The sequence below is a fragment of the Cynocephalus volans genome, chromosome 3 (genome assembly GCF_027409185.1).
Source record: "Cynocephalus volans isolate mCynVol1 chromosome 3, mCynVol1.pri, whole genome shotgun sequence".
Lineage (NCBI taxonomy): Eukaryota > Metazoa > Chordata > Mammalia > Dermoptera > Cynocephalidae > Cynocephalus > Cynocephalus volans.
In genome coordinates this window covers 10489390-10514635 of record NC_084462.1, presented here as the reverse complement: position 1 = coordinate 10514635, position 25246 = coordinate 10489390, and the positions used below count along the sequence as shown (strand labels likewise).

At 37.4% G+C, this 25246-nt stretch overlaps 1 protein-coding gene across 1 annotated transcript in view; it reads left to right on the top strand.

The window, feature by feature from the left end:
* The first annotated feature begins 9614 nt into the window (after positions 1–9614).
* Positions 9615–25246, top strand: part of LOC134371605 (NACHT, LRR and PYD domains-containing protein 9-like) — a 42742-nt gene continuing 27110 nt past the window's right edge. Inside the window, exons 1-4 of the mRNA XM_063088443.1 lie at positions 9615–9894; positions 15563–17117; positions 18006–18167; positions 22062–22229. Of these exons, the coding sequence (XP_062944513.1) occupies positions 9615–9894; positions 15563–17117; positions 18006–18167; positions 22062–22229 (2165 nt within the window). The remainder of the gene's footprint in view (positions 9895–15562; positions 17118–18005; positions 18168–22061; positions 22230–25246) is intronic.

The window sequence follows — 25246 nt, the reverse complement described above, 5'->3', positions numbered from 1 at the left end:
CAGCAAAGTGTCTGTGGCCTCCAGGAAAGTGAGCAACAAGCCTGCCTTCTGGTGGGATCCGGCTTTTATAGCTTCTCTACCTAATGAATATTCAGCTAAGGGAGTGGTTCCCAGTATGTAGCATTTAGTCTTGCACATGTTCAGTTGGTCTCTTCTTAGAGGACGTTTATTGATCAGATCCTGTCACATGCACCAGACATAGTCAAGAATATTCTGTGCTCTCTAGCACTTCTAGTGGAAGGTCATTCAGCTACCAGGGTTATGCGACCCTTCTCTACTGAACATGCTAGGCCAATGGATTTGCATAAACCAGCCCCTTTTGGTCTCACTGTCCCCATTTTAGTGCTGAAAATAGGTCTAACTGGCAACAGTAACTTTCCTCTAGCAGAAGGCCTAGAGGAGGGGGCCTGAGACCTCAGGGAGTGGCTGGAAACCCAGAGGCACGTCCTGAAACCTGAGCCCAGGGAAACTGAGCACCTGCTACGTCGATACCAATGTAAATGAACCATTTATAGCTACATGAAACAACATGAACTAATCTTACAAATAAAATGCCAACCAAAGGAGGCCAGGTAAAAAAGACTTTATCATTCTATGTACTAAAAATTATTGTATGATATCAAATTATATTGTTTAGAATGCATATCTAAATGGTAAGATTATATAACAAAATTCACTAAGTATCAGGGTAGTGGTAATCTCTTGGGAGGAGGGTGTTGCTATGAAGCAAAGGACACATGGATTGTGATTTCTTTCTTGATCGTGTTGTGGTTACGTTGAATTTGCATTAAATTCAATAAACTATGCTTCGTATTATGTGCTTTTTAATTTATGAAGTTTTATAACTACAAGTTAAGTAAAGCTATTCTAATTGTTTTTGTTCCTTTGTGGGGATTTTTTGTTTGTTTGTTTCCCACCATTTGTTGTTTTCCATGTGAACCTTTTGGATTAATATTTTGGTCAACAATTATTTACTCTAAATTATTTGTGGAGTTTTTCTTTGCATTGCCAACTTATATTCAGTGTTGGCCATAAAAATTCTCAAAAAATAACATCTTCTCATAGACAAAGAATGATATTAAGTACATTATCTGGGAACGGTGCTGTGGCAGTTATTAAATAATTTGAAAATCACACCTTTTGTTAGTAAACTACTTATATATTTCTGACATCTAGTCCTGCAGTGTCTAAATGCTAGCTACTAGTCACGTGTGGTTTTGTAGCACTTAAAATGTGGCTAATGAGACTGAGAAATTTAATTTTAGTTAATGCAGATTTTAATTTTAAAACCAACACTTGATTCATTTGGAAAACTTATGTATATATAAAAGAACTTAGGTATGAGAATTTACTTTTCCCAACTGCATATTTTATGCTATTTAAACAGAAATCAAGTATTAACAAACCTAAATGTCTATCAATAGATGACTGGATAAGTAAAATGTGGGAATATATACACAATGGAATACTACTCAGCCATAAAAAAAAAAAAAAAGAAAGAAATTCTGCCATTCACAGCAACATGGATGAGCTTGGAGGAAATTACATTAAGTGAAATAACATAATTTCACTTAACATGAAACACGTGAAAAGCACAGAAATAGAAAAACCGTATGTCCTCACTCATAAGGAGGAGGGAAGGAAGAAAGGAAGGAAGAATTACAAAAATATGTTGAACTTTCAAAAGGGGAGAACAGAACTGTTGTTATTAGAGGTGGGAAAGGGGGTGTGGGAGTGAGGTTAGTGAGAAATTGGTTAAGGGTCAGAAAGAATGATTATGTTTTGTAAAGATAAGTATACTAATTATCCTGATTTGGTCATCATATGTTGTACAAAGATATTGATATTCAATTCCATACCCCAGAATTACGTGTCTCAATTGTTTCAATTGATTGTTTCAAATCAATTGTTTCAATAAAAAAAAGAAAATTTAGCACCTAAACTTGATATTCTGTAATTGTAAAATACACAAGATTTTGAAGACTTAGTATAAAAAGCATGTAAAACATTTTACTGATGTTTAAAAAAGGTGGTTTATGTTTTGAAATGATATTTTAGACATACTAAATTAAATAATATATTACTCAAGTGTATGAATATTTTCCCTTTTTGTTTAAACTCTTTTTAAATGTGACTAAAAATTTTTAAATTACAAACATGTCTTAGAGAATGCAACTGGACCGTAGTCATCTAGACTGTAGACTTTATCTCTGAAACTGTGAAAGTTAAATATGATGTGATCTTTTACCTCTCATACTCCTTAAAACACGGCAAGCAGGAGCTTTTACACTGAAGATGGCAGGTCTTTTTTGCAGATCTGGAATGCTTTCTTTCACGAATTGTTTCTTTCTCTTCTATCTGTTCTTTCTTCCTAGAACTTCAATTACATCGAATGATGGGATTTCTGGAGCTATTGTCCTTCCTCCATACAGTATGTGCTGACCTGCAGTGCTATGTGGAATGTACCTCCTTGATCCATCACTGAGATGATTGCCCAGAGATTCCTCTTTCTATCCAGGACCACAGTGCCTAAGCTAGAGTATCCTTGGACTAGTTTTCTCTTGGTTTTATTTTGAAATTTGGATTTTCATTCAGCCGCAGCTGTCTAACTTCTATCTTTCAGGAATTCATTAAAATTTCATGCACCAAAGACACACTTTTAGGTTTGTTTGGCTTTTTAAAAATATTTAATACTTAGTCAAGCTAGACCAGAAACTGTTCTCCTTCAAGGAATGTTCAGTATAACATGGTCTTTCTTTTTTTAATTTATTTTTATTGTGAATATTCATGAGATACAAAGCTGATTGTCACCCCTCATGCCCATGATGTGAGGGCCAGATTCATACTGGCAGTATGTCCATTACCACAAATTGCATTTGTACCCCGTGTCTACCACCGAGTTATTCCCAACCCTCCTCCTCCTCCCCCACTCCACTTTGGAGCCCAAAGAATGTTCCCTCCTTCTACAAGACCAACTCACTACTGTGGTCTTTCTTTCCTTCCGTTTTGCTCCCTTATCTCCAACATATGAGTGAACACATGCAGTATTTATCCCTCTGTGTTTGCTTATTTCACTCAACATAAGTTTCTCCAGGTATATTCATGTTGTTGCAAATGGGACTATTTAATTTTTTTTATGGCAGAGTAGTATTCCATAGTGTGGAATATACCACAGTTTCCTTATCCAGACATCCATCGATGGACATTTAGGTTGGTTTCATGTCTTGGTTATTGTAAACAGAGCTGCAATGAGCATGAGAGTGCAGGTATCCCTTTGACATGATGATCTCCATTCCTCTGGGTATATACCCAGAAGTGGGATTGCTGGATCATATGGAAGATATATCTGTAGCTGTTTTTAGATACCTCCATACTGTTTTCCATAGTGGTTGTACTAATTTACATGATCTTTTTTTTTTTGACTTCTCAATATACATTCTGGTTGATTTTCATGACCCTTTACCCATTCCTCTTTCCCCCTTCCCTCTCTCCCATCTCCCCACCACTACATCATATCTATTCACTTGTTTTAACAAGTTCAAGGAATTGTTGTGATTGTTGTGTCTTGTTCCCCACCCCACCCTTTATTTGTTTGTGTGTTTATTAATTTTTAGCTCTCACAAATAAGTGAGAACATGTGGTATTTCTCTTTCTGTGCCTGACTTGTTTCACTTAATATAATTTTCTCTAAGTCCATCCATGTTGTTGCAAATGGTAGTATTTCATTTTTTTTTTTGTATAACAGTAGAACTCCATTGTGTAGATATTCCACAGTTTCCTTATCCACTCATCTGATGATAGACATTTGAGCTGGTTCCAACTCTTGGCAGTGTCTTCTGCAACCCTCGTCTACCAACTCTTGGCTATTGTAAACAGTGCTGCAATAAACACTGGAGTATAGGTATCCCTTTCGCATGATGATTTCCATTCCTCTGGGTAGATTCCCCGCAGTGGAATAGCTGGGTCATATGGTAGATCAATCTATAATTGTTTGAGGAACCTCCATACCATTTTCTATAGAGGCTGTATCATTTTGCAGTCCCACCAACTGTGTATGAGAGTTCCTTTTTCTCTGCAACCTCACCAGCATTTATCATTCTCAGTCTTTTAGATATTAGTGATCCTAACTGGAGTGAGATGGTATCTCAAAGTGGTTTTAATTTGCATTTCCAGAATGCTGAGTGATGTTAAGCATTTTGTCATGTGTCTGTTGGCCATTCATATATATTCCTTTGAAAAATGCCTATTCAGCTCCTTTGCCCATTTTTTAATTGAGTTATTTGTATTTTTGCTGTGTAAAGTTCTTTGAGTTCCTTGTATATTCTGAATATTAATCCTTTGCCAAATGTATATTTTGCAAATATTTTCTCCCACTCTGTTGGTTCTTTTCCTTCTGATTGTTTCTTTTGTTGTGCAGAAGATTTTTAGTTTGACATAAGCCCATTTATTTTTCCGTTAGTTTCTTCCTAGCGTGTTTCCCATATGTGTTCTTTAAGGAGTTTTATCATTTCAGGATGTAAATTTAATTCTTTAATCCATTTTGAGTTGATTTTGGTATATGATGAGAGGTACGGGTCTAGTTTCATTCTCTTACATTTAAATATCCAGTTTTCCCAGCACCATTTGCTGAAGATGCAGTCTCTTCACCAGTGTGTAGACTTCGGGCCTTTGTCAAAGATCAGATGGCTGTAGGTGTGTGGGTTGATTTCTGGGTTTTCTATTCTATTCCATTCATCCGTGTCTATTTTTATGCCAGTACCATGCTGTTTTGGCTATTATAGCTTTGTAATAAAGTTTAAAGTCAGGTAGTGTTATGCCTCCAGCTTTATTTTTTTTTTTTGCTCAGGATTGCTTTGGCTATGTGTGGTCTTTTGTTATTCCATATAAATGTCTGGATAGCTTTTTCCATCTCTGAGAAAAATGACATTGGAACTTTCATGGGGATTGCATTAAATCTTTAGATCACTTGGGTAATATGGACATTTTCACAACGTTAATTCTTTTTGGAACTTTGGGGATTGCATTGAATCTGTATATCACTTTGGGTAATATGGACATTTTCACAATGTTAATTCTTCCAATCCAAGAGCATGGGATATCTTTCCATCTTCTTGTGTCCTCTCTAATTTCTCTCAACAGTGTTTTGTAGCTCTCTTCATAGAGATTTTTCACATCCTTGGTTAATTTTATTCCTATTTTATTTTTATTTTTTTTGATGGCTATTGTAAATGGGCAGGCTTTCTTGATTTCTTTTTCTGCATGTTCACTGGTGGAGTATAGAAGTGCTACTGATTTTTGTGTGTTGATTTTGTATCCTGAAACTGCTGAAAACATTTATCAACTCTAAGAATTTTTTTGTAGAGGCTTTAGGCTGTTTAATATACAGGATCATATCATCCAGAAACAGGGACAGTTTGACTTCATCTTTTCCAATCTGGATTCCCTTTATTTCCTTCTCTTCTCTGATTGCTCTGGCTAGTACTTCCAACACTGTGTTGAATAGGAGTGGTGAGAGTGGGCATCCTCGTCTAGTTCCTGTTCTTAAAGGAAAAGCTTTCAGCTTTTCCCCCTTCAGGATGATATTGGCAGTGGGTTTATCATACATGGCTTTAATTATGTTGAGATACTTTCCATCTATACCTAACTTATAGAGGGTCTTTGTCATGAACAAATGTTGATTTTGTCAGATGCTTTTTCAGCGTCTATGGAGAAGATCATATGGTTTTTGTCTCTGATTTTATTGGTGTGGTGTATCACATTTATTGATTTGCATATGTCGAACCAACCTTCCATCCCTGGGATGAATCCCACTTGATCATGGTGTATCATTTTCTGTATGTGTTGCTGTATTCTGTTAGTAAGTATTTTATTAAGGATTTTTGCATCTAAATTCATCAAGGATATTGGCCTGTAGTTTTCTATTTTTGATGTATCTTTGTCTGGTTTTGGTATTAGAGTGATGTTCGCCTCATAGAATGAGTTTGGGAGAATGGACTCTGTTTCAGTCTTTTGGAATACCTTGAAGAGATCAGTTCCTCTTTGAAGGTTTGGTAGAATTCTGCAGTGAACCCATCCAGTGCTGGGCTTTTCTTTCTTGGGAGCCTTCTGATAACAGTTTCAATCTCTTTTATTGTTATTGGTCTGTTCAGATTTTCTACATCTTCTTGGCTCAATTTTGGTAGTTTGTATGTGTTTAGAAATTTATCCATATCCTCCAGATTTTCAAATTTGTTGGCATATAGTTGTTTACAGTAGTCTCTAGTGATTCCTTGTATTTCTGCGGTATCAGTTGTAATATCACCTTTTTCATTTCTAATTTTGTTATTTGGGTCTTCGCTCTTCTTTCCTTAGTTAGCTATGCTAGAGGGTTATCAAAAAACCAACTTTTTGTTTCATCTTTTCTATCATTTTTGGGGTTTCTATTACATTTAGTTCTGCTCAGATCTTATTTCTTTCTGTCTACTAACTTTGGGTTTGGATTGTTCTTGTTTTTCTAGATCTTTAAACTGAAGTGTTAGGTTGTTTATTTGCCATCTTTCCATTCTTCTGAAGTAAGCATTTAATGAGATAAATTTCCCCCTTAGTACTGTTTTTGCAGTATCCCACAGGTTTTGGTATGATGTGCCATTATTTTCATTAGTTTCAAGAAATTTTTTGATTTCCTGTTTAATTTCTTCTTATGTCATTAAGTAGAATGTTGTTTAATTTCTATGTGTTTGTATAGTTTATAGAGTTTTGTTTGTTATTGATTTCTAATCTTAATCCATTGTGATCTGAAACAATACATGCAATAATTCCAATTTTTTTGAATTTGTTGAGACTTGCTTTGTGACCTAACATGTGGTCTATCCTGGTGAATGTTCCATGTGCTGATGAGAAGAATGAATATTCTGAGGTTGTTGGATGGAATGTTCTATAGATATCTGCCAAGTCCAATTGGTCTAAAGTGTTGTTTAGATCTTGTGTTTCTCTATTGAATTTTTTGCCTAGATGATCTGTCCAATGATGAGAGTGGGGTGTTCAGGTCCCCCACTATTATGGTGTTAGTGTCCATTTCATTCTTTGGATCTGATAGTGTTTGCTTTATAAATCTGGCTGCTCTGACATTGGGTGCATGTATATTTATGACTGTTATGTCTTCTCGATGGATAGATCCTTTTATCGTTATATAGTGGCCTTCTTTATCTCTTTTTATGGTTTTTGTTTTAATATCTGTTTTATCTGATATAACAATAGCTACTCTGGCTCATTTTTCATTTCTATTTGCCTGGTATATCTTTTTCTGTTCTTTCACTTTCAGTCTATGTGTGTCTTTACAGGTGAGGTGAGTCGCTTGAAGGCAGCATATAGTTGGGTCCATCTTTTTAATCTGATCAATCAGTCTGTGTCTTTTGAGTGAGGAATTTAATCCCTTTAAATTTAGAGTTATTATTGAAAGATGTTGATTTACTCCTAGCATTTTACTGATTTTTGTTAAGATGTCTTAAGCATCTTTTGCTCCTTTCTTTCTGATTTTTTTTGTTTGTCTTCTGTGTTTGTTGGTTTCTTGGGGTGTTAGATAAACTATTTTTTCTCTTTATTGTTAGCATTTTTGTTTTACTGGTAGGGTTTGTTCTTTCTTGGGTATTCATGGCAGTGATGGTTGTTTTTCAGGTATCAAACCCAGTACTCCCTTGAGAATTTCTTGTTAGGATGGTCGTGTGGAAGTGAACTCCCACAGTTTTTGTTTTTCTGAGAAATATACTATTTGTCCTTCATTTTGAAAGGATAGCCTTGCAGGGTAGAGTATTCTTGGCTGGCAATTTTTGTCCTTTAGTATTTTGAATATATCATCCCATTCTTTTCTGGCTTTTAGGGTTTCTGATGAAAAGTCTGATCTTAGTCTGATTGGGTCTCCCTTATAGGTGACTTGCTGCTTCTCTTGCAGCTTTTAAGATTCTCTCTTTGTCTTTGAGTTTTGCCAGTCTGACTATAACATGTCTTGGAGAGGACCTTTTTGGGTTGAATATGTTTGGGGATCTTTGGGCCTCCTGAATCTGAAGATCTGTGTTCTTTCCCTATACCTGTGAAGTTTTCTGCTATTATTTCATTGAATATATTTTCAATGCCATTTCTTTTTTCCTCCCCTTCTGGATTTGGATATTTGAGCTCTTAAGGTTGTCTGTTCTCTCTCTTATATTTTCTTCAATTTTTAAAATTCTTTTCTTTTTTCTGTTCTGCCTGTGTTAATTCAAAAAGCCTGTCTTCAAGGTCAGAAATTCTCTCTTCTGTTTGTTCTAACCTGCTGGTTAAACTCTGTTGTGTTTTTTATTTTATTGGATGAATCCTTCAGCTCCACAATCTCTGCTGCATTGTTTTTCAGGGCATTGATTTCTTTGTACCTTTCTCTGTCAGATCCTGTATATTTTTCTCATTTCATTGTGTTGTCTGAGTTTCCTTGTATCTCATTTCGTTTCGTTAGAATTGTTGCTGTAAATTCCTTGTCAGTCATTTCAAAGACTTCCTGTTCTATAGGATCTAGAGCTTGAAAGTTATTATTTTCCTTTGGTGGTGATGTACTTTCTTGATTTTTTTATCTCTGGTATCTTTCCTTTGGTGTTTAGTCATTGTGGCAGAGGGTATCATGGTCCACTCCTTCCACCCTGATGTCTGGCCTGGATCCTGAAGGGACTACCAATTCTGGGCAGCAGGAACTAGCCTGGGCTGGGGGTCCTGCAGCACCTGCCTGTTCTTGCATGGCTTGCTCAGGGCATGTGGGCCTGGTAGCTCTCAGGCCTCTCTGTGCAGCAGGGACTGACCTGGGCTGGTGGTCCCACAGTTCCTGCCTGATCTGGCACAGCTGACTCAGGGCATGTGGGCCCGGCAGCTCTCGGGCCTCTCTGGGCAGCAGGGACTGGCCTGGGCTAGGGATCCCATGGTGCCTGCCTGTTCTGATGTGGCTGACTCAGGGTGTGTGGGTCTGGTGGTTCTCAGGCCTCTCCGGGTGGTGGGTGCTGGCCTGGGCTGGGGATCCCATGGTGCATGGCTCCTGCCTGTTCCGGCACAGCTCTCAGGCCTCCTGTTGTTGCTTTTTAATAGTTGCAAATTGGTTGATTTGTGGGAGAGAGCAATGCGAGGAACTGTCTACTCCACCGTCTTGACTGGAAGCCCCCTAATTTACATGGTCTTTTGACCCTTAGATAGAAGTTCCCAAAATCACAGAAAGCCAATATTCAACTCTTCTCTGAATTGTCCTGAGAGATACACTGTGAAGTAAGGATAGAAATATCCTAACTTTTCCTTCTTTGGCCCCACTGACAAACTTCAAAGTTTTATTATGGTTTTAGCTAGTTACAATTCTCTCTGACGTACAATTTAACATGAACTGAATTTTTAGTTGCTAGCATTGAATTCACATGCATTATTGTGGAAAGTTGAAGGATGGAGGTTCTTCCTCAGAAAAATCTGGCCATATACATTTGAAGCAAGAAATGCATAAAATCAATAATTTTGAACCACTTTATGCTGCTGAGTCTGAACTCTGTAATCATATCCTTTCCCCCAGATGTCATTTATTCCTTGTTCTTGATGGTTTTTTCCTCTAGAGAAGTCTAAGCTTACACTCCTGGGACAAGATGGCTGAATCTTTTTTTTCTGACTTTGGCTTGTTTTGGTACCTGGAGGAGCTTAGAAAGGATCAGTTTTGGAAATTTAAGGAGCTCCTCAAGCAAGAACCTCTGAAATTTGGACTCAAGCCAATCCCATGGGCTGAACTAAAGAAGGCTTCAAAAGAAGATCTAGCAAAGCTGTTGGACAAGCATTACCCAGGAAAGCAGGCTTGGGAGGTGACACTGTGCCTGTTTCTGCAGATCAACCGGAGAGATCTCTGGACCAAGGCTCAGGAAGAGATTAGAAGTAAGTACTGGATGGACGGGCGGGAACCAGAGGGGAGGCTTGGTTTACTGAAGGTTCTAACCATGAAGATGATGTCATTGGTGAGTGGCCACCCCCTACATCAGTTGAGAATGTGTTGTGGGTGAGTGTGAGCCTTGGAGGTAATAGAAGAGTTGCAAGCCTACACTGCTCATACATTGGCCAGCAATTAACTGAAAGTGAATAGTTTCTGCTAAATACTATTTATCTGAGAGTTGTCTCCTCATTTGTTCTGCCCCAAGTCGAGTCACCTCTATTAAGAGAGGTGACCTGGGAGTTAGTGTCTGCATTACTGGGTCTTCTGAAATGGAGTTCTATTATGATAGTTGCCCACTGTTTTGACCAGACATGTGCAAAGGACTCGGCAGAATCCTAATATTACAGAGTTTATGTTCTGGTACAGTAGGAAGTAATTTTTCTGCATAATGTTCTTTCATTCTTACCACAACTCAGCAAAGGTTTACAAATAATAAAACCATGGACCAAACAGTGCTTTCTTTTTTCTTTTTTTTTTTTCAATGTGGAAATATTTATTTATTTATTTATTTATTTTATTTATTTTTTTTTTTAATTTTATTTTGTCAATATACATTGTGGCTGATTATTGCTCCCCATCACCAAAACCTCCCTCCCCCCAAACAATGTCCTTTCTGTTTGCTTGTCGTATCAACTTCAAGTAATTGTGGTTGTTATATCTTCTCCCCCCCCCCCCCGGTTTTGTGTGTGTGGTGTGTGTGTGTGTGTGTGTGAATTTATATATTAATTTTTAGCTCCCTCCAATAAGTGAGAACATGTGGTATTTCTCTTTCTGTGCCTGACTTGTTTCACTTAATATAATTCTCTCAAGGTCCATCCATGTTGTTGCAAATGGCAGTATTTCATTCGTTTTTATAGCTGAGTAGTATTCCATTGTGTAGATGTACCACATTTTCCGTATCCACTCATCTGATGATGGACATTTGGACTGGTTCCAACTCTTGGCTATTGTAAAGAGTGCTGCGATGAACATTGGGGAACAGGTATACCTTCGACTTGATGATTTCCATTCCTCTGGGTATATTCCCAGCAGTGGGATAGCTGGGTCGTATGGTAGATCTATCTGCAATTCAAACAGTGCTTTCTTATTTTAGGTAGCTTTCCAAAAGTGACAGATCTGACTCCCAACCAGTTCTGATTGACTGATTAGTTAAATTTATGTCCTCCTCTGGGATAATACTCATCTACCTACCTATTTTGAAACTAGGAACATAAGCTGAGAATAAGTACTAGAAAACAAAGACAAAATATAAGATTATTGTTCATTTCACCTTTAATAGAGTAATTGAAAGCTGCAGGTGTTTTTAAAGCCAATTTGTACATGGTATTCCCTCATTAATTTTATCTATTCATAGGAGTTGACTTTCTGTTCTGATAAGTAAAGTGAGCTTCAGATGGATTATAACAGTTCTAAAATTTCATAGTGAGTGCCGATGTAGTTAAACCAGCACAAAACTCTTGTTTATAGACTTCTGGCTTAGTGCTTAGGAGCGTCAATTGGTAAGAGTTTCTAAGCAGCAAGTGGCTCTTTGGTCAGCTTGCCACACCACCATAGATTTGTTCTGTAAGGACATAAGAAGCCCAAATGGATTTAGACAGTTTATTGCTCACAGAACAACTGGCAACTTGCTCTTCATGCTCACCCCAGTTCCCCCTGCCCACTAAGTCCCATGGGGGTGCTATGGAGGTAGGCTCAGGTAGATACTGTGCACACAATGCATATGTGTCATAGCGGAGGAACCCAGAGATTAAGAGATCCTGATATTACACAGCAGCTGATGACAAGTCTGTTGCTCCTTTCAGAGAGATACATTAGCTCTATTACTCTGCGAGATCTCTAGGAAGGGGAGTGAGACTCTAGCTTCATTACTTTGGAGTGTCCCGTAGAGTTGTCTCTAAATCTCTCCATAGAGAATCACTGTTTTTGTAAACAAATATGTCTCTTTCCCAGAGACAGAAAGACTCTCTTTACATTTCAAAGGTGTTTGCTATTTATATGTCCTTGAACAAAGCTACTAATATCTTGCTTAGAAGACACACAGAAATGCCAGAATTGCTAGAATTTTCTTCTACAAGGATCACAAGTCTGGAGCCAGGTGCCTGGTTTGAATACAAGTCATGCCAGTTACTATCTAGTGGGCTATAGCAAGTTGCTTTATTTTACAATGCCTCAGTTTCCTCATTTGTAAAATCGGGGTAATAATGATACCAATCTTTTGTCAAGGATCAAATAGGCGAATGTATATAAAACTCTGAGAACAGTGTCTGGCAAACACTGGCTAAGGGGGTTTAGATTTTGTTCCCTTTCAGCTTCTATTCCAGAACTCTCAGAGGATGATAGCATCTGTCTAGATTATAACTGGAGTCATTTTCTGGAGCATCTGTCATCCACAGATGCCTCCTTGGCCTGAATAATCTGGATATCTTCTTGGTACTGTTCCTCTCCCTGATATGCCACTGGTTTTCAAGCAGGGATAATTTTTCCTTCCAGGGGACAATAGACAATATCTGCAGACAGTTTTATAGTTGCCATAACTATGAGAGATAACACTGCTACTTTATGGGTACAGACCATGGATGCTTCTAAAAACTCAGGACTACCCCTTACAACAAAGAATTATCCAGCCCAAAATGTTAATAGTGCCTTAATTGAAAAATTTTGTTATACATATATGTATGTATGTGTATATATATATATATATATGTGTGTGTGTGTGTATATGTATGTATGTATATATGCCAGAAAAGCTGCATAGACCCATGAACCAAATAAGTTTAATTCAATAATAGAATCATTTGCTATTTGCCATGTACTGTAATAATCTCTGGGGTTTGTGTGGCCCCAAAGCTTAATTTGTAATGGAATGAAACTTGCCAAGCACATGAATAACACTTCTTGAAAAAAGCACTTGTGCAAACATTTAGTAAAATAAATACTTAAGAAAAAGTGTAGTTACATTGCTCTGTATGGCAAGGCAACCAGACGTCATGTCAGCACTAGATTTCTGAAGCACAGCAGACCCGAGTCTGCCAAATTCCATGGAGGAACACTTAGACAGTGGCTCAGCTGAAGAGTAGTTCTCACGAGCTGGGTTCCCCCAGGTCTGGGGAATTGACCATTGTCAGCACTACCCTCCTTTGTTGCTGGTTGCTGTGTAATGTCATGTGACAGGGCTGCTAGTTAAGTCCAGTTACCATTCTGCTATCAATTATTATCCATACCTGTGACAGATAAAATGCTGAAAACAATGTTAGCTGCTCCACATCTCTATTGCCTAAACATTTGTTATAGTGGAGGTTGCCTTCAGTGCAGTCTGCAGAATGAGAAGGAGTAGAGTGAGTGGTAGCAGGGAGGACTGTCAGGATGGGCTCCTATTAGGTAGACAAAATTCTAGAAAACAGGTAATGAGGCAGAATGGGAGTCCTGGGTAGGTGATATGAATGTGTTACTGTTATTTAAAAGATTAAGTAAAGACATAGAGTAAAGATTGAGTTTTATTGCATTGGGATCAGAGAGGCTTGTTTGTAGTATTTTCACTTTATGGAACTCACTGATTTTGTGTATGTGTGTGTGTGTGTGTGCGTGCGCGCACCCTAGTACATGAACAACTTTTGAACATGCTGTGTATGCTTAAGAAAGATGCATATTCTCTATCAGTGTGTTGCATTCGATTTATAGCCGAAATGTCTACCTTATTGTACTTTAGGCTGCTTCTATTGCTTATAACTGAGTACTTGAGAGTAGGTAATTTATAAGGAATTAAAATTTATTTCTTACAGTTTGGGAGATAGGGAAGTCCATGGTCCAGGGCACATCTGCCGAGGGCCTTCTTCTACAGCAATGCAGGATATCAGGTGGTGAGAGTGGGCTGAGCAAGAGTGAGTTAACCTCACTCACTCTCATTATAAAGCCATCAGAACCACACCCATTACTCCATGAGTGGATCAATCACCTCCTAAAGGCCCCACCTTTCAATTACTGCAATAGAATTTCCTACCCTCCTAACAATGTTACAATGGAGATTTGAGTTTCCAATACATGAACTACTGGGGGACACATTTAACCTATAGCACTTACTGATTCTGTTATTTTAATCTTTTTTGTTCTTATTTTTTTCCCACTTGATCTGTCTCATATTGAGAGTTTTGGAGTATAATATTTTTGTGCTTCTTTCTACTTCTCCTTCATCTTTTGTGATTGCTGTGTTATTTATTGCCTATATATTTGTAGCTATAATAGCTTTATTGTGGAATGTGTCTTTTAACATTATAAGGTGTCTTTTTTTCTCACTTAATACTTTTTATTTCAAATCTACTTCATCTGGTACAGGATTGCAACCCTTGCTTTCTTATAGTTTCCATTTGTCCAGTAAATCTTTGTCCATCCTTTTATATTTAGCCATTTGTAAATCACCACATTTAAAATTTGCCCAGGCAAAAGGGAAAGGCATGAGAATATTCAAGGAAGCTAGAAATAATGTGGCATTTTTTAGGTGACAGGTGTCTTTTTAGAGAGTAACTGGGAAGTGTTTTGAAGACCCTTCAGTACTGTGTTGAGAAGGAAAGTAAGGTGTAAGAATTGGGGAGTCATTGGTGGTAGCCAAGCAGATCTTGGCATCACAAAATCTGCCTTTTAGGAAGAACTCTAATAATCCTCATATGGAATAAACGAGAAATAGGCTTTTAGAAAAATAAGGAATTGAGCCTCAGCTCCTTAAAATTTACTTCCTCATCTGAAGTTTACCAAATTCCAATTTGCATGAAGGCCACATGAAGTGCCCTTTTCCATAGAGAATACTTATCAAATACTTCATTTGAGTGATTTGGCCATTCTGTCTTAGAGGCGTCTTTGGATTCTGGTTGCAGTATGCCTTGTATTTTAGTTATTGGTAAATCTATCTTAGCTCACCTACTGAGGGGCTTATTTGTTTAATGTGAGTTATGGTTCTTGTCTATATTTGTAAGTTTTTTTAACTTCCCCTAATTTGTTGCCTTAAAATAGAAGATATGCAATAAAGGCAAGTTGAAAGAATGAAAGTTCAGGGGTGCATTTCTGAAATTAAATACAGTCAGTATGTTGTAATATAAATAACCTAGACTTATAGTTTCAAGTCAGACAGATATGGATAGACACCTGACTTTAATATTTATTCATTAGCCCAAATTAGTCAAGTCAAATAAACTCCCTCAAAACTTTTGTGTAAAGTGGAGATGGAATAAATCTTAATGGGTTTTTGAGAAAATGCAATATACAGAGTCAATAGCAACACTCTCAGCTCTGACTCCTGGCAGACCATTGGTAAATAGTAATGCTTGTAAATTTTCTGCTGGGGAGACACATCCTCTCTTCCAGATTGGAATGTAATTTCCAAGTATTTAAGATTTGTATAGCCTATAATTCTGAGGCAGACTTCTAGTTTTGGTCATGTGATTCCATGAACATGATTTCTGATAGATTATGATCCTAACAAAACAAAGTTAACCAACCTGGTTATCCAAAGATGTACATCACTGTTTACACACATGTTCAAGTGAATCAGTGGCAATTGTTCCAAGGAACATGAAAGAATGAGTGCATTTTTAACTGTCTTCTCTTTTGTTCTCTCTAACTTAGATAAGCAAAACCCATACAGAAAGCACATGAAGGAAAAATTCCATCTCATATGGGAGAAGGAAACCTGTCTTCAAGTCCCTGAGTATTTCTACAAAGAAACCACGAAGAATGAGTATAAAGAATTGAAGGACACATATACTGCTGAGGAGGCTAGACCTCTCACTGTGGTTTTGAAAGGTCCTGAAGGAATTGGAAAAACAACCCTTTTAAGAAAAGTGATGTTGGAATGGGCTGATGGAAACTTCTGGAAGGACAGGTTCACTTTTGTTTTTTTCTTCAATGTCTATGAAATGAACTGCGTTACAGAGACAAGCTTAGTGGAACTCATCTCCAGGGACTGGCCTGAGTCTTCAGAGACAATTGAAGACATTTTTTCTCAGCCAGAGAGAATCCTGTTCATAATGGATGGCTTTGAGAAACTGAAGTTTGACTTGAAACTCAATACTAATTTGTGCAATGACTGGAGACAGAGACAGCCAACACAAATCATTCTGAGCAGTTTGCTGCAGAAAAAATTGCTTCCAGAGTCTTCTCTACTTATTGCATTAGGAACGGTGTCTATGCAAAAAAAAGATTTCTTGTTGCAGCATCCAAAATACATAACTGTCCTAGGATTCTCTGAACATGAAAGGAAGTTGTATTTCTCCCACTTCTTCTGTGAGAAAAATAATGCCTTGAAAGCCTTCAGATTTATAAGTGATATTGGACCCTTGTTTACCTTGTGCCAGAATCCCCTTGTGTGTTGGTTGGTCTGTACTTGTATAAAATGGCAGCTAGAGAGGGGAGAAGACCTTGATATTGCCTACCACAGCACCACCTCTTTGTATTTGTCCTTTTTAACAAATGCATTCAAGGCAGTAAGCGAGAATTGTCCACCTAAGCAGAAGAGAACCCGAATGAAAAGCCTGTGTGCCTTGGCCGCAGAGGGAATATGGACTCAGACGTTTGTATTTTGCCATGAGGATCTTAGGAGGAATGAAGTGACTGAATCTGATGTCTTGATGTGGGTGGGCATAAGACTTCTTCAAAAGAGAGGTGACTGCTTTACCTTCCACCATGTGTATATTCAAGAGTTTTGCGGTGCTATGTTCTATTTGCTCAAACAACCCAAAGACAACCCCAACCCAGCCATTGGAAGTGTAACCCAACTTGTAACGGCAAGTATGGTTCATGTTCAGACCCACTTGACCCAGATGGGGGTGTTCGTGTTTGGAATATCAAATGAAGAAACAATCAACATGCTGGAGAAATCCTTTGGTTTTCTGTTGTCCAAAGATATAAAAAAGGAAATAACCGAATGTCTTAAAAGTTTAAGTCACTGTGAAGTCAATAAGAAAATGGTGAATTTCCAGGAATTGTTTGGCAGTTTATTTGAAACCCAGGAAAAAGAATTTGTAACACAAGTGATGGATTTATTTGAAGAGATTTCCATTTATATTGGTAATATGGAAGAATTGGTAATATCTTCATTCTGCCTAAAGCATTGCCAAAATTTGAAGAAACTTCACCTGTGTTTAGACAATGTCTTTCAAGATCACTCTGAATCCAACTCACAGTGAGTCCATCTATTAATCCCATCCCCCCAACGCCCACAAACATGCTGTACTTGTAGTTTGCTCCAGTGGCCAATGGGTATTTTATAGATTCTTATATTTTGTGCTTAAAAGCATGGACGTGGTAGTCAGAAATGCTTCCTTTTGAGCCCTGGCACTGACATTTGCTAGCTGTGTGACTGAGCAGCAGCGTCTTGAAGTTTATCCGTCTGTATAAGAACAAAATTTTTATCTACTTCATAAGGGCAACATGAGTTTGGCTCAGTTGGTTAGAGAGCAACCTTGCAACACCAAAGCCAAGCAGTTCTTATTGTTGCCATGGCTGTGCTTTTTTTTCCCTCCCCATGACACGTTTAGCATGTTCTGATGACTCTGCTGGGAAGGGATTCTTGGAAGCTTGTGCCTGGTTTCCTCTCAATTCTGCCTATGTGCCTTCTTCCTCTGCTTATTTTGCCTTACATCTTTTCATCAGGTTCAGATTACCAGTTCATGCTTCAGCTCTCAAAATCATACCACCCTTCACAATAATCTTTTTGGATACAGTTTCCTGTTCACAGAGGGGTCACCAAATAACCCATGTTCACATAAAAATCAGTTCCTTTCATGTAAAGGAAGAGGAAATGAAGGCAGAATAAGGTCAAATAGCTTGTTCAGGGTCACATGGCTAATGAGCGGCTCAACCTGTAACTGATCCCAATTACTTTTGACTCAGGGTCCACTTACTTAACCATTATGCCATGTTGACTCAGTTTACCTGGCTTAACATTTTCCTGATAAGGCCTGGATGTCCATCAGCTTTCAAGGACTTTGGGAATGGTGTTCTGCTTATTTTGAGAATGTCTTGAACTGAATTTAAACATTTTAGAGTCACAGTCTTTCTTCTCCCATAGTCACAATGTGAAGCTCATCTATTGGCAAGAACTGTGCTCAGTGTTCAGCACCAGCAAAAGCTTCCAGATGTTAGATATGGAAAACTGTAGTCTCAATGATGCCTCCATGATGATTCTTTGCAATGCACTGGCTCAGCCCACTTGTAAGCTCCAAAGATTCACGTAAGTGTTATATTAACCTGTTCTTTAGTAAATAGCAGATTTTTCTTCTCTCTACGTTTGTCTTTTTGGGGAATACCAATGCATAAACGGAGATCTGCAATCCAATGTGTTAAGTATAGTGATACATAAAATAAAATGTAATTGGCGAACTGAAGAGGGAACTTTCCTGGTAGGAGGTGACATTTTCTTGGATGTTAATGGGTCCAAGAATAGATGTTTCCCAGGTAAAGAAGGAGGAAGAATGCTGAGAACAGACGGGAAAATAGCCTTAAACTTGTAAAAGAGAAATATAATAAAAATAAGCATAGAGAATAGGTAGCATTTATAAAACATTTATTTAGCACAGAGCTAGTGTCTATATGGGCATTATTTCCCTCATTTTTTAACATTCTCATAACAATATTATTATTTTCTTTATGCAGATAATGTACCAGAAGCATAGGAAGGCACACAGTCATTCCCCGATAGTTTGATAACCTTGATTTGCCTGGGCCATGCAATTTTTTTTCACCTCCACTACCTTATCACTTTCTGGCCAGATCCAATTCTTTTCTCAGTTTGAAGGTCACTTCTTCATGGAAAGCACCTTATTTTGGCAGGGGGGTGGTAATAGTTATCACATGTTTAATTATTGACCAATGTATTTGTGCAGAAAAGAGTCGACATAGGAAACTTGAGACTGCTGTCCCTAGAAAGGGCTGCTTGGTAGGCTGGCTCTTGGCTGGTGTCTTGGAACTTGGATTTGGGGAGAATTTCCACCACATTGACAGTGGTTCACTTTTTCTAAACTGTTCAAAGTGGTTTATGCTGGACACTTGGTTTTCTTTTTCAAGTTTGGAATTTTGGCACATTGCTAGGCAAAGGGTGCCTATGTGATAAACCCCGCAGTAAAAATCCTGGACACTGACTCTTTAATGAGCTTCCCTGGTAGGCAGCATTTCACACGTCACGATTCGTTGCTGGAGGGATTTATCTGGTGACTCGACTGGAAGAGGACTCTTGGAGATTTGTGCCTGGTTTCCTCTAGATTTTTTCTATATGTCTTTTCCCTTGACTGATTTTGCTTTGTATCCTTTCACTGTAAAAAAAAAATCACAGCCGTAGTATGACTATATGCAAAGTTTTGTAAGACTTCCCAGCAAGTCACCAAACCTAGAGGTGATCTTGGGGGATACAATGTTTCTCTGCTGACTAACCTGCCATAATGTAAGAAGTTACACCTCTCCTGTTTACCCTCATACCCCCATCATCTAGCAAAATACAGAGTTCTATAAAGGCTCATTAAATATCTGTTGAATGAATGCATTCTGGAAATAATTTCTTCATTTCATATAATGAAACTGACTCAGAAATGAACTGCTAATGATGCCACAAAAGTGGCCTCCATTGAACTGTTTTTCATTCTAGAAAATATGTTAAAGTAGGGGACTGGCTTGATTACAATGCATTTTCAATATATGAATTTAAGTGCAGGATGTGAGAGTTTGCTTATTTCTCTTTGAAAGTACCTAGCCATATGTCTTGAAATTGAGAAACGTTTTTTCTTCTCTTTTCTGCATATGAGAAACACACAAAAAACGCAATTATTGAGATGAATAAAGAACCAGAAGCCTGGGCTCATTTCTCCAACTTTAATTTCAATGCTTTTCTAAGTTCAGGGTTTAGGGAATGTTGGAGGCAGAGTACTTTGAATATACTGATTCATGTGTGATACCTTAAATAAACCAAAGAATCAAGCTACTTCTCTCAATCACCACTGCCACAACTCTACCTCCAGAAACTCTCTTCACTCAGCTGGATTGGTTACAGCAGGTCCTGTTTCTATTTGCTTTGTTACCTTTTTTTTTTTTTCTTTATAGTTAAGGGAAAACTTATACTTAAGGAAAAAGAGTTAACAAAGCAAATAGACAATAAATTGTTGTAGTCAACTTTTCCATCTTAGTTTGTCTTCTTCCCACAAGGTCAATGATCCTTAATTGGTGATGATTCTTGATTCCATGTTTATCTTCATGATGATTTTCCCACCGTATTGTCTGCTTACTCAATATTTACTGCCAGCCTGGGGTTGGAGTCCATTGCAGCTCCCTGGGTCATGAATCACAATGTTTTCAGTGATTTGGTAGCTTGGGCCCCTTCCTGTCCTTTTTGCCACCCTTATGTTTCATAGGTGTCTCCAGATATCAATGGGTTTCCATTTTGGGTTTTTTTTTTTTTTTTTTTTTTTTTTTTTTGTGTGTGTGTGTGTGTGTGTGTGTGTGTGTGTGTGTGTGTGTGTGTTAGCACTTTTACCTGTTAGTTACGTCAGCCTATCTTATCTTGACTATGATAACCCTCCTCTCATAAAACCCTTTACATCCCACCTTGCTGACACCAGCTCCTAGCTCCCTCCATCTCTGCACAGGAAGCACTCCGGGAATCACTCATCCATTTAGGGCATCCCTCTGCCAGTAATTTATACAATTCTTCCAACCTGCCATTTTCCTCTTCAATACGTTTTTTCTTTTGTTTCTAGCCTGACTGTAATTTCCATTCTAGCTTGAATATGGCAGAATGTTTACTTTTTAAATTCTCTATTATTTCCAAAAGTTGATTAGGAGAGGAGAAGCCAGGATGTATTCGATTTGCTATTATGATACCAGGAGTCATATATATATATATATATATATATATGATTAACAGACACATATATGATTAATAAATACACAAATATCTAATTACATATATATGCATTTATAAGCCAGATATGTATGTGTTTAATAGTTTATAAATAGTTGTCCTTTGGTATCTGTGGAAAATTGGTTCCTGGACCTACCACAGATGCCAAAATCTGTAGATGCTCGAGTCCTTGATATAAAATAGCATAATATTTGCACGTAATCTATGCACATCTTCCTGTATACTTTGGATCATATCTGGATTACTTATAATGCCTAATACAATAAAAATGCTGTGTAAATCATCATTATTCTGTATTGCTTAGGGAATAATGACAAGAAAAATAGTCTGTTCATGTTCAATACAGATGCAATTAACTTTTAAAATATTTTAAATCCGTGATTGGTTGGATCCAGGGATGCAGAACCCACAGATATGGAGAGCTGACTGTGCATTTATGTCTAGTTTATAAATACACATGTGTGTTTATACGGACATATGTATATATTAATATATTTAATATACACATATGAATAAACACACATATGTATATATTAAAATCAAAACCAATATGAGTTGACCATGTTTCAGGCACTGCAATAAATGTTTATTAATTATCATGACAATATCTATTTGTTTCATGAAGAAACTAGACCCCAAAGAAGTTAGGTAATTTGCCCAACCTTGCAAAAGTAACAGGGAGAAAAGCAAAAATTTGAATCTAGTCTTTTTAAACTCTGGAGCCTGAGTCTTTAGACACTACATACATTACCTCTTTTAGGGAAAAAAAAAACTCTTAATTTTTAAACAGAAATGGCTCATTTTCTTGAAACACAGTCTTGCTTGGAGTATTAATTCAAATATGTGCATCTCTATTTTATGTGAAACAATGTGCTAGATCTAGAAACACTAAGAATTACATACATAGTTTGTTTCTGTCTTCATGGGACTTAAAGTTCAGTATTGAATAAGTCTGACTCATTTTTCTAATAATACGTATGGTATCTTGAAGAAGTGGAGATACTGTGAGGAAACAGGAGCGATCTAAGCAGCTTGAGCCTCTGTGCTCATCTGGTGTCTGAAGATCCCAGCGTGAAATAATCCGTGAGCAGGAGTAACCAGTATTCCAGAAACAGTGTTGTTATGCTAAGCAGGGAAGGCAGGAAGAATCATAAGGGGTATCTTGTTTTGTGCTGAAATCTCATTGCATGACTATTACTATTTTCTTATTTTTTGCAGGTTTAATTGTATGCCTAACTTTGGAAATTATTCAGACTTTTTTAAGGCAATTATTCATAACTCTCATCTGAAATACCTGAACCTGTATGCCACTAGTCTCTCCTATACTAATGTCAGGCACCTGTGTGAGACGCTGAAGGACTCAATGTGCAACCTAGAAGAGCTGATGTAAGTCTCTGCATTGCCTGTGCTGAATTTTTTCCCCCCAGTGTGAACTTTGCAATTTGAATATGCCCATTTTCTTTACTGGCGGTCATTGCATCACCTTCATATTTTAGGGTTTTTTTTTTTCTTTTCGATCTCAGTCTCTCCAAACCTCCTGGTAAGGTGAGAATGGATTCTAAAGAGCAGGGCTTCCTCTCAGAAGATTTGTCTCACCTTTCGTATCATTTTAATTACTTCTCATGGACACCTTACTTGACACTTCTTGGTTCTGCCCTCAACCAACCATATGAAAATTAGAAGTCCATTTTTATTTTCTAAAGATATTCATAGAAACTTAAAGCTGAAAAGCACATTAATGATCACAAATGTGATCTTCTACTCTGGCAGATGACAACATTGAACCAGAGGGAAAGTGACTTGCCCAAAATAATTTCTTCCCCTTGAAAGCTATCTGTGATGCTCCACTTTAAATTGGTGATTTCTAGGCAGCACCAGTCAACTTTTCAGGAGAAAGAAAAAAGGATGTCATTGATATAGCAATAAACAAAGCCATCTCATTTGTCCAATCAAAAGCACGTGTTCTTCTGTCTAGCATTCATTGTCCATTCTTTGCAGTGACCATCATAAACGTGACTGACAGATTCACATACCCTAGGTTAATTTCATGCATCAGGACTCATCAGGAGAAAGAGGCAGATTACACATAAGAGCTGTTTGGGCATATAGAACTGCTATAGATCTTGTTCATTATTCAAGCTGTTTCCATGGCATTTTCATGGCAAACTTTTTCTTCTATTCTCTCTCTACTCAGGAAAGTTACAAATCTCCTTAATATTTTGCCCTATTTCATAGTTATGCCATTTGCATGGTATTTTATGCATTATATATTAATGTAAGAACTGGGTAACAGATCTAAATAAAGCAGGAGTTGATTGTAGACATTTTGCAGCTGGAGATGTTGTCTTTTAGAGGTAAACCAACTGTACCTTTAATGGACTTCAGTTTGGTATTTTAGGGGTGGGATGTCATCAAAATCACTTTCTCTGTATGTCAGTAGTTCTCATCAGGGGGCAATTTTGTCCCTTAGGAAATGTCAATGTCTGGACACATTTTGATTGTCACAATGGCAGGGGGAAGATGCTACTGGCATCTAGAGAGTAGAGGCAAGGGATGCTGCAAAACATTCTACAAAGCACAGGACAGCCCCGTACAACAAAGAATTATCTATCCCTGAACATCAGTAGTGCTGAGATTGAGAAACCTGCTTAAGCCCATGAAGGGCTGTAAGTTAAATTAGAATGATGCTTCTCTTCTTGTGGGTGGGAAGCAGTCATATTGGCTAAGACAGGGTGGGCTAGATATTTGCTTAAATCAACCCAGGGGACCTTATAGTAGGCAAAAACCATTCAGTAGTATGCAGTGGCCCTGGACAAACATTTCTATAGATACCACAGCCTTATTTCATGTGTGTCTTAATATCTTTATGACAAAAACCTGTTTTTTTATGTCAGCCATTCTACTTTGTTGTTCACTTTCTATTTTAAAATTATTAGACTCACAAGAAGTTATAAAAATAGTACAGAGAAGTCTATGTACCAATTGCCAAGCTTCCACTAACGTCTTACATAACGATAGCACATTATTAAAACAAGAAAATTTGACTAATGTAATTCACATTCTATTTTTTTTCTATCTCTCTGTATTAATGGTACATCAATCAAGGGCAGGATTCTTGGGTTCTGTTTTTTATTTGTTCTTTCTTTCATTAAACATTTCTTCAGCAGCAAAGCTATTTTTAAAATATGCTTTTATAAAACTTCCAGTGAAACTAGACTTAATCACATTTTTAAAAACTTAGGAAAGTACAATTTAATATCAAATATTACATTTCCTTCTGCCTTCAAATTTGCTATATATAAAGAAGTCCTCCTTTGCATTTTCTGTATTCTGTATTTAATGTTTTTCATCAATATTCTTGTCTGTGTTGTAATTTTAGGAGAAATCTAATTTTTCCAGCAAATGCTATTTTTCTTTAATTCAAAGACAAATGCAGTTGACAACATATGGCAATTGTCCCATTTCACCTTATTTCTACCCCATTCTTCCTCATACCCTCAAAATAAAATAACTTTCAGTATAATCCCTGATTCTTACCTAATAATATTTTTTAAACTAAACATTGGCTAAAGGATTCAAAACAACTTTACTGGCATAGAAAATCCTATTTAAACTCTTTTAGCAATTAAATAAAATTGGAAGCAAAGTTGAAGACCTCTTGTTTAAAAAAAATCTCATCTGGTTTAGAGATTTCTTTATGCAGAACAAGAACATGGCATGATTATAAAATAAGATTAAATGGGGTAAACAATAGAGGTCATAGCATCCTTAGTTCAGTTAGGTAAGTAGATACAAATAGGAAAATTTGAATGAATGTCTTGCCTCCCTTCTGTTTTAGTGGGTATTAGTAAATACTATACACTTAAAAAACATTTTAGGTAACTGAGGCAGGAGAACTTTCCTACTAAATTTTGTTTGCTATCACATAAGGATATTATAATTGATTTTTTAAATCAAATGTACTTTTAAACACAACACAGCTAATGGCAGAAGACATAGAAGAGGGGTGGGCTCCTGAAAATGAGTCAAAATATCTCGAAGTAAGACCAGCTGGAGAAATACGGCAGTACCTTTTGGAAGGATAAAGTTTTGCATTTCTGCTTATCATGCAAACTAGACAAAGGGGAATTCTGCCACCTTGCTTGTCCTCACGGGAGGTGGTGGGGCTAGTCTAAATCACAATTTCTTTTCTTTTTTTTTTTTTTTAAAAGATGACTGGTAAGGGGATCTTAACCCTTGGCTTGGTGTTGTCAGCACCACACTCAGCCAGTGAGCGAACCGGTCATCCCTATATAGGATCCAAACCCGTGGCCTTGGTGTTATCAGCACCACACTCTCCTGAGTGAGCCACGGGCCGGCCCCCTAAATCACAATTTCTAAGTAGAAGCAGGTCAGTGTGTTAG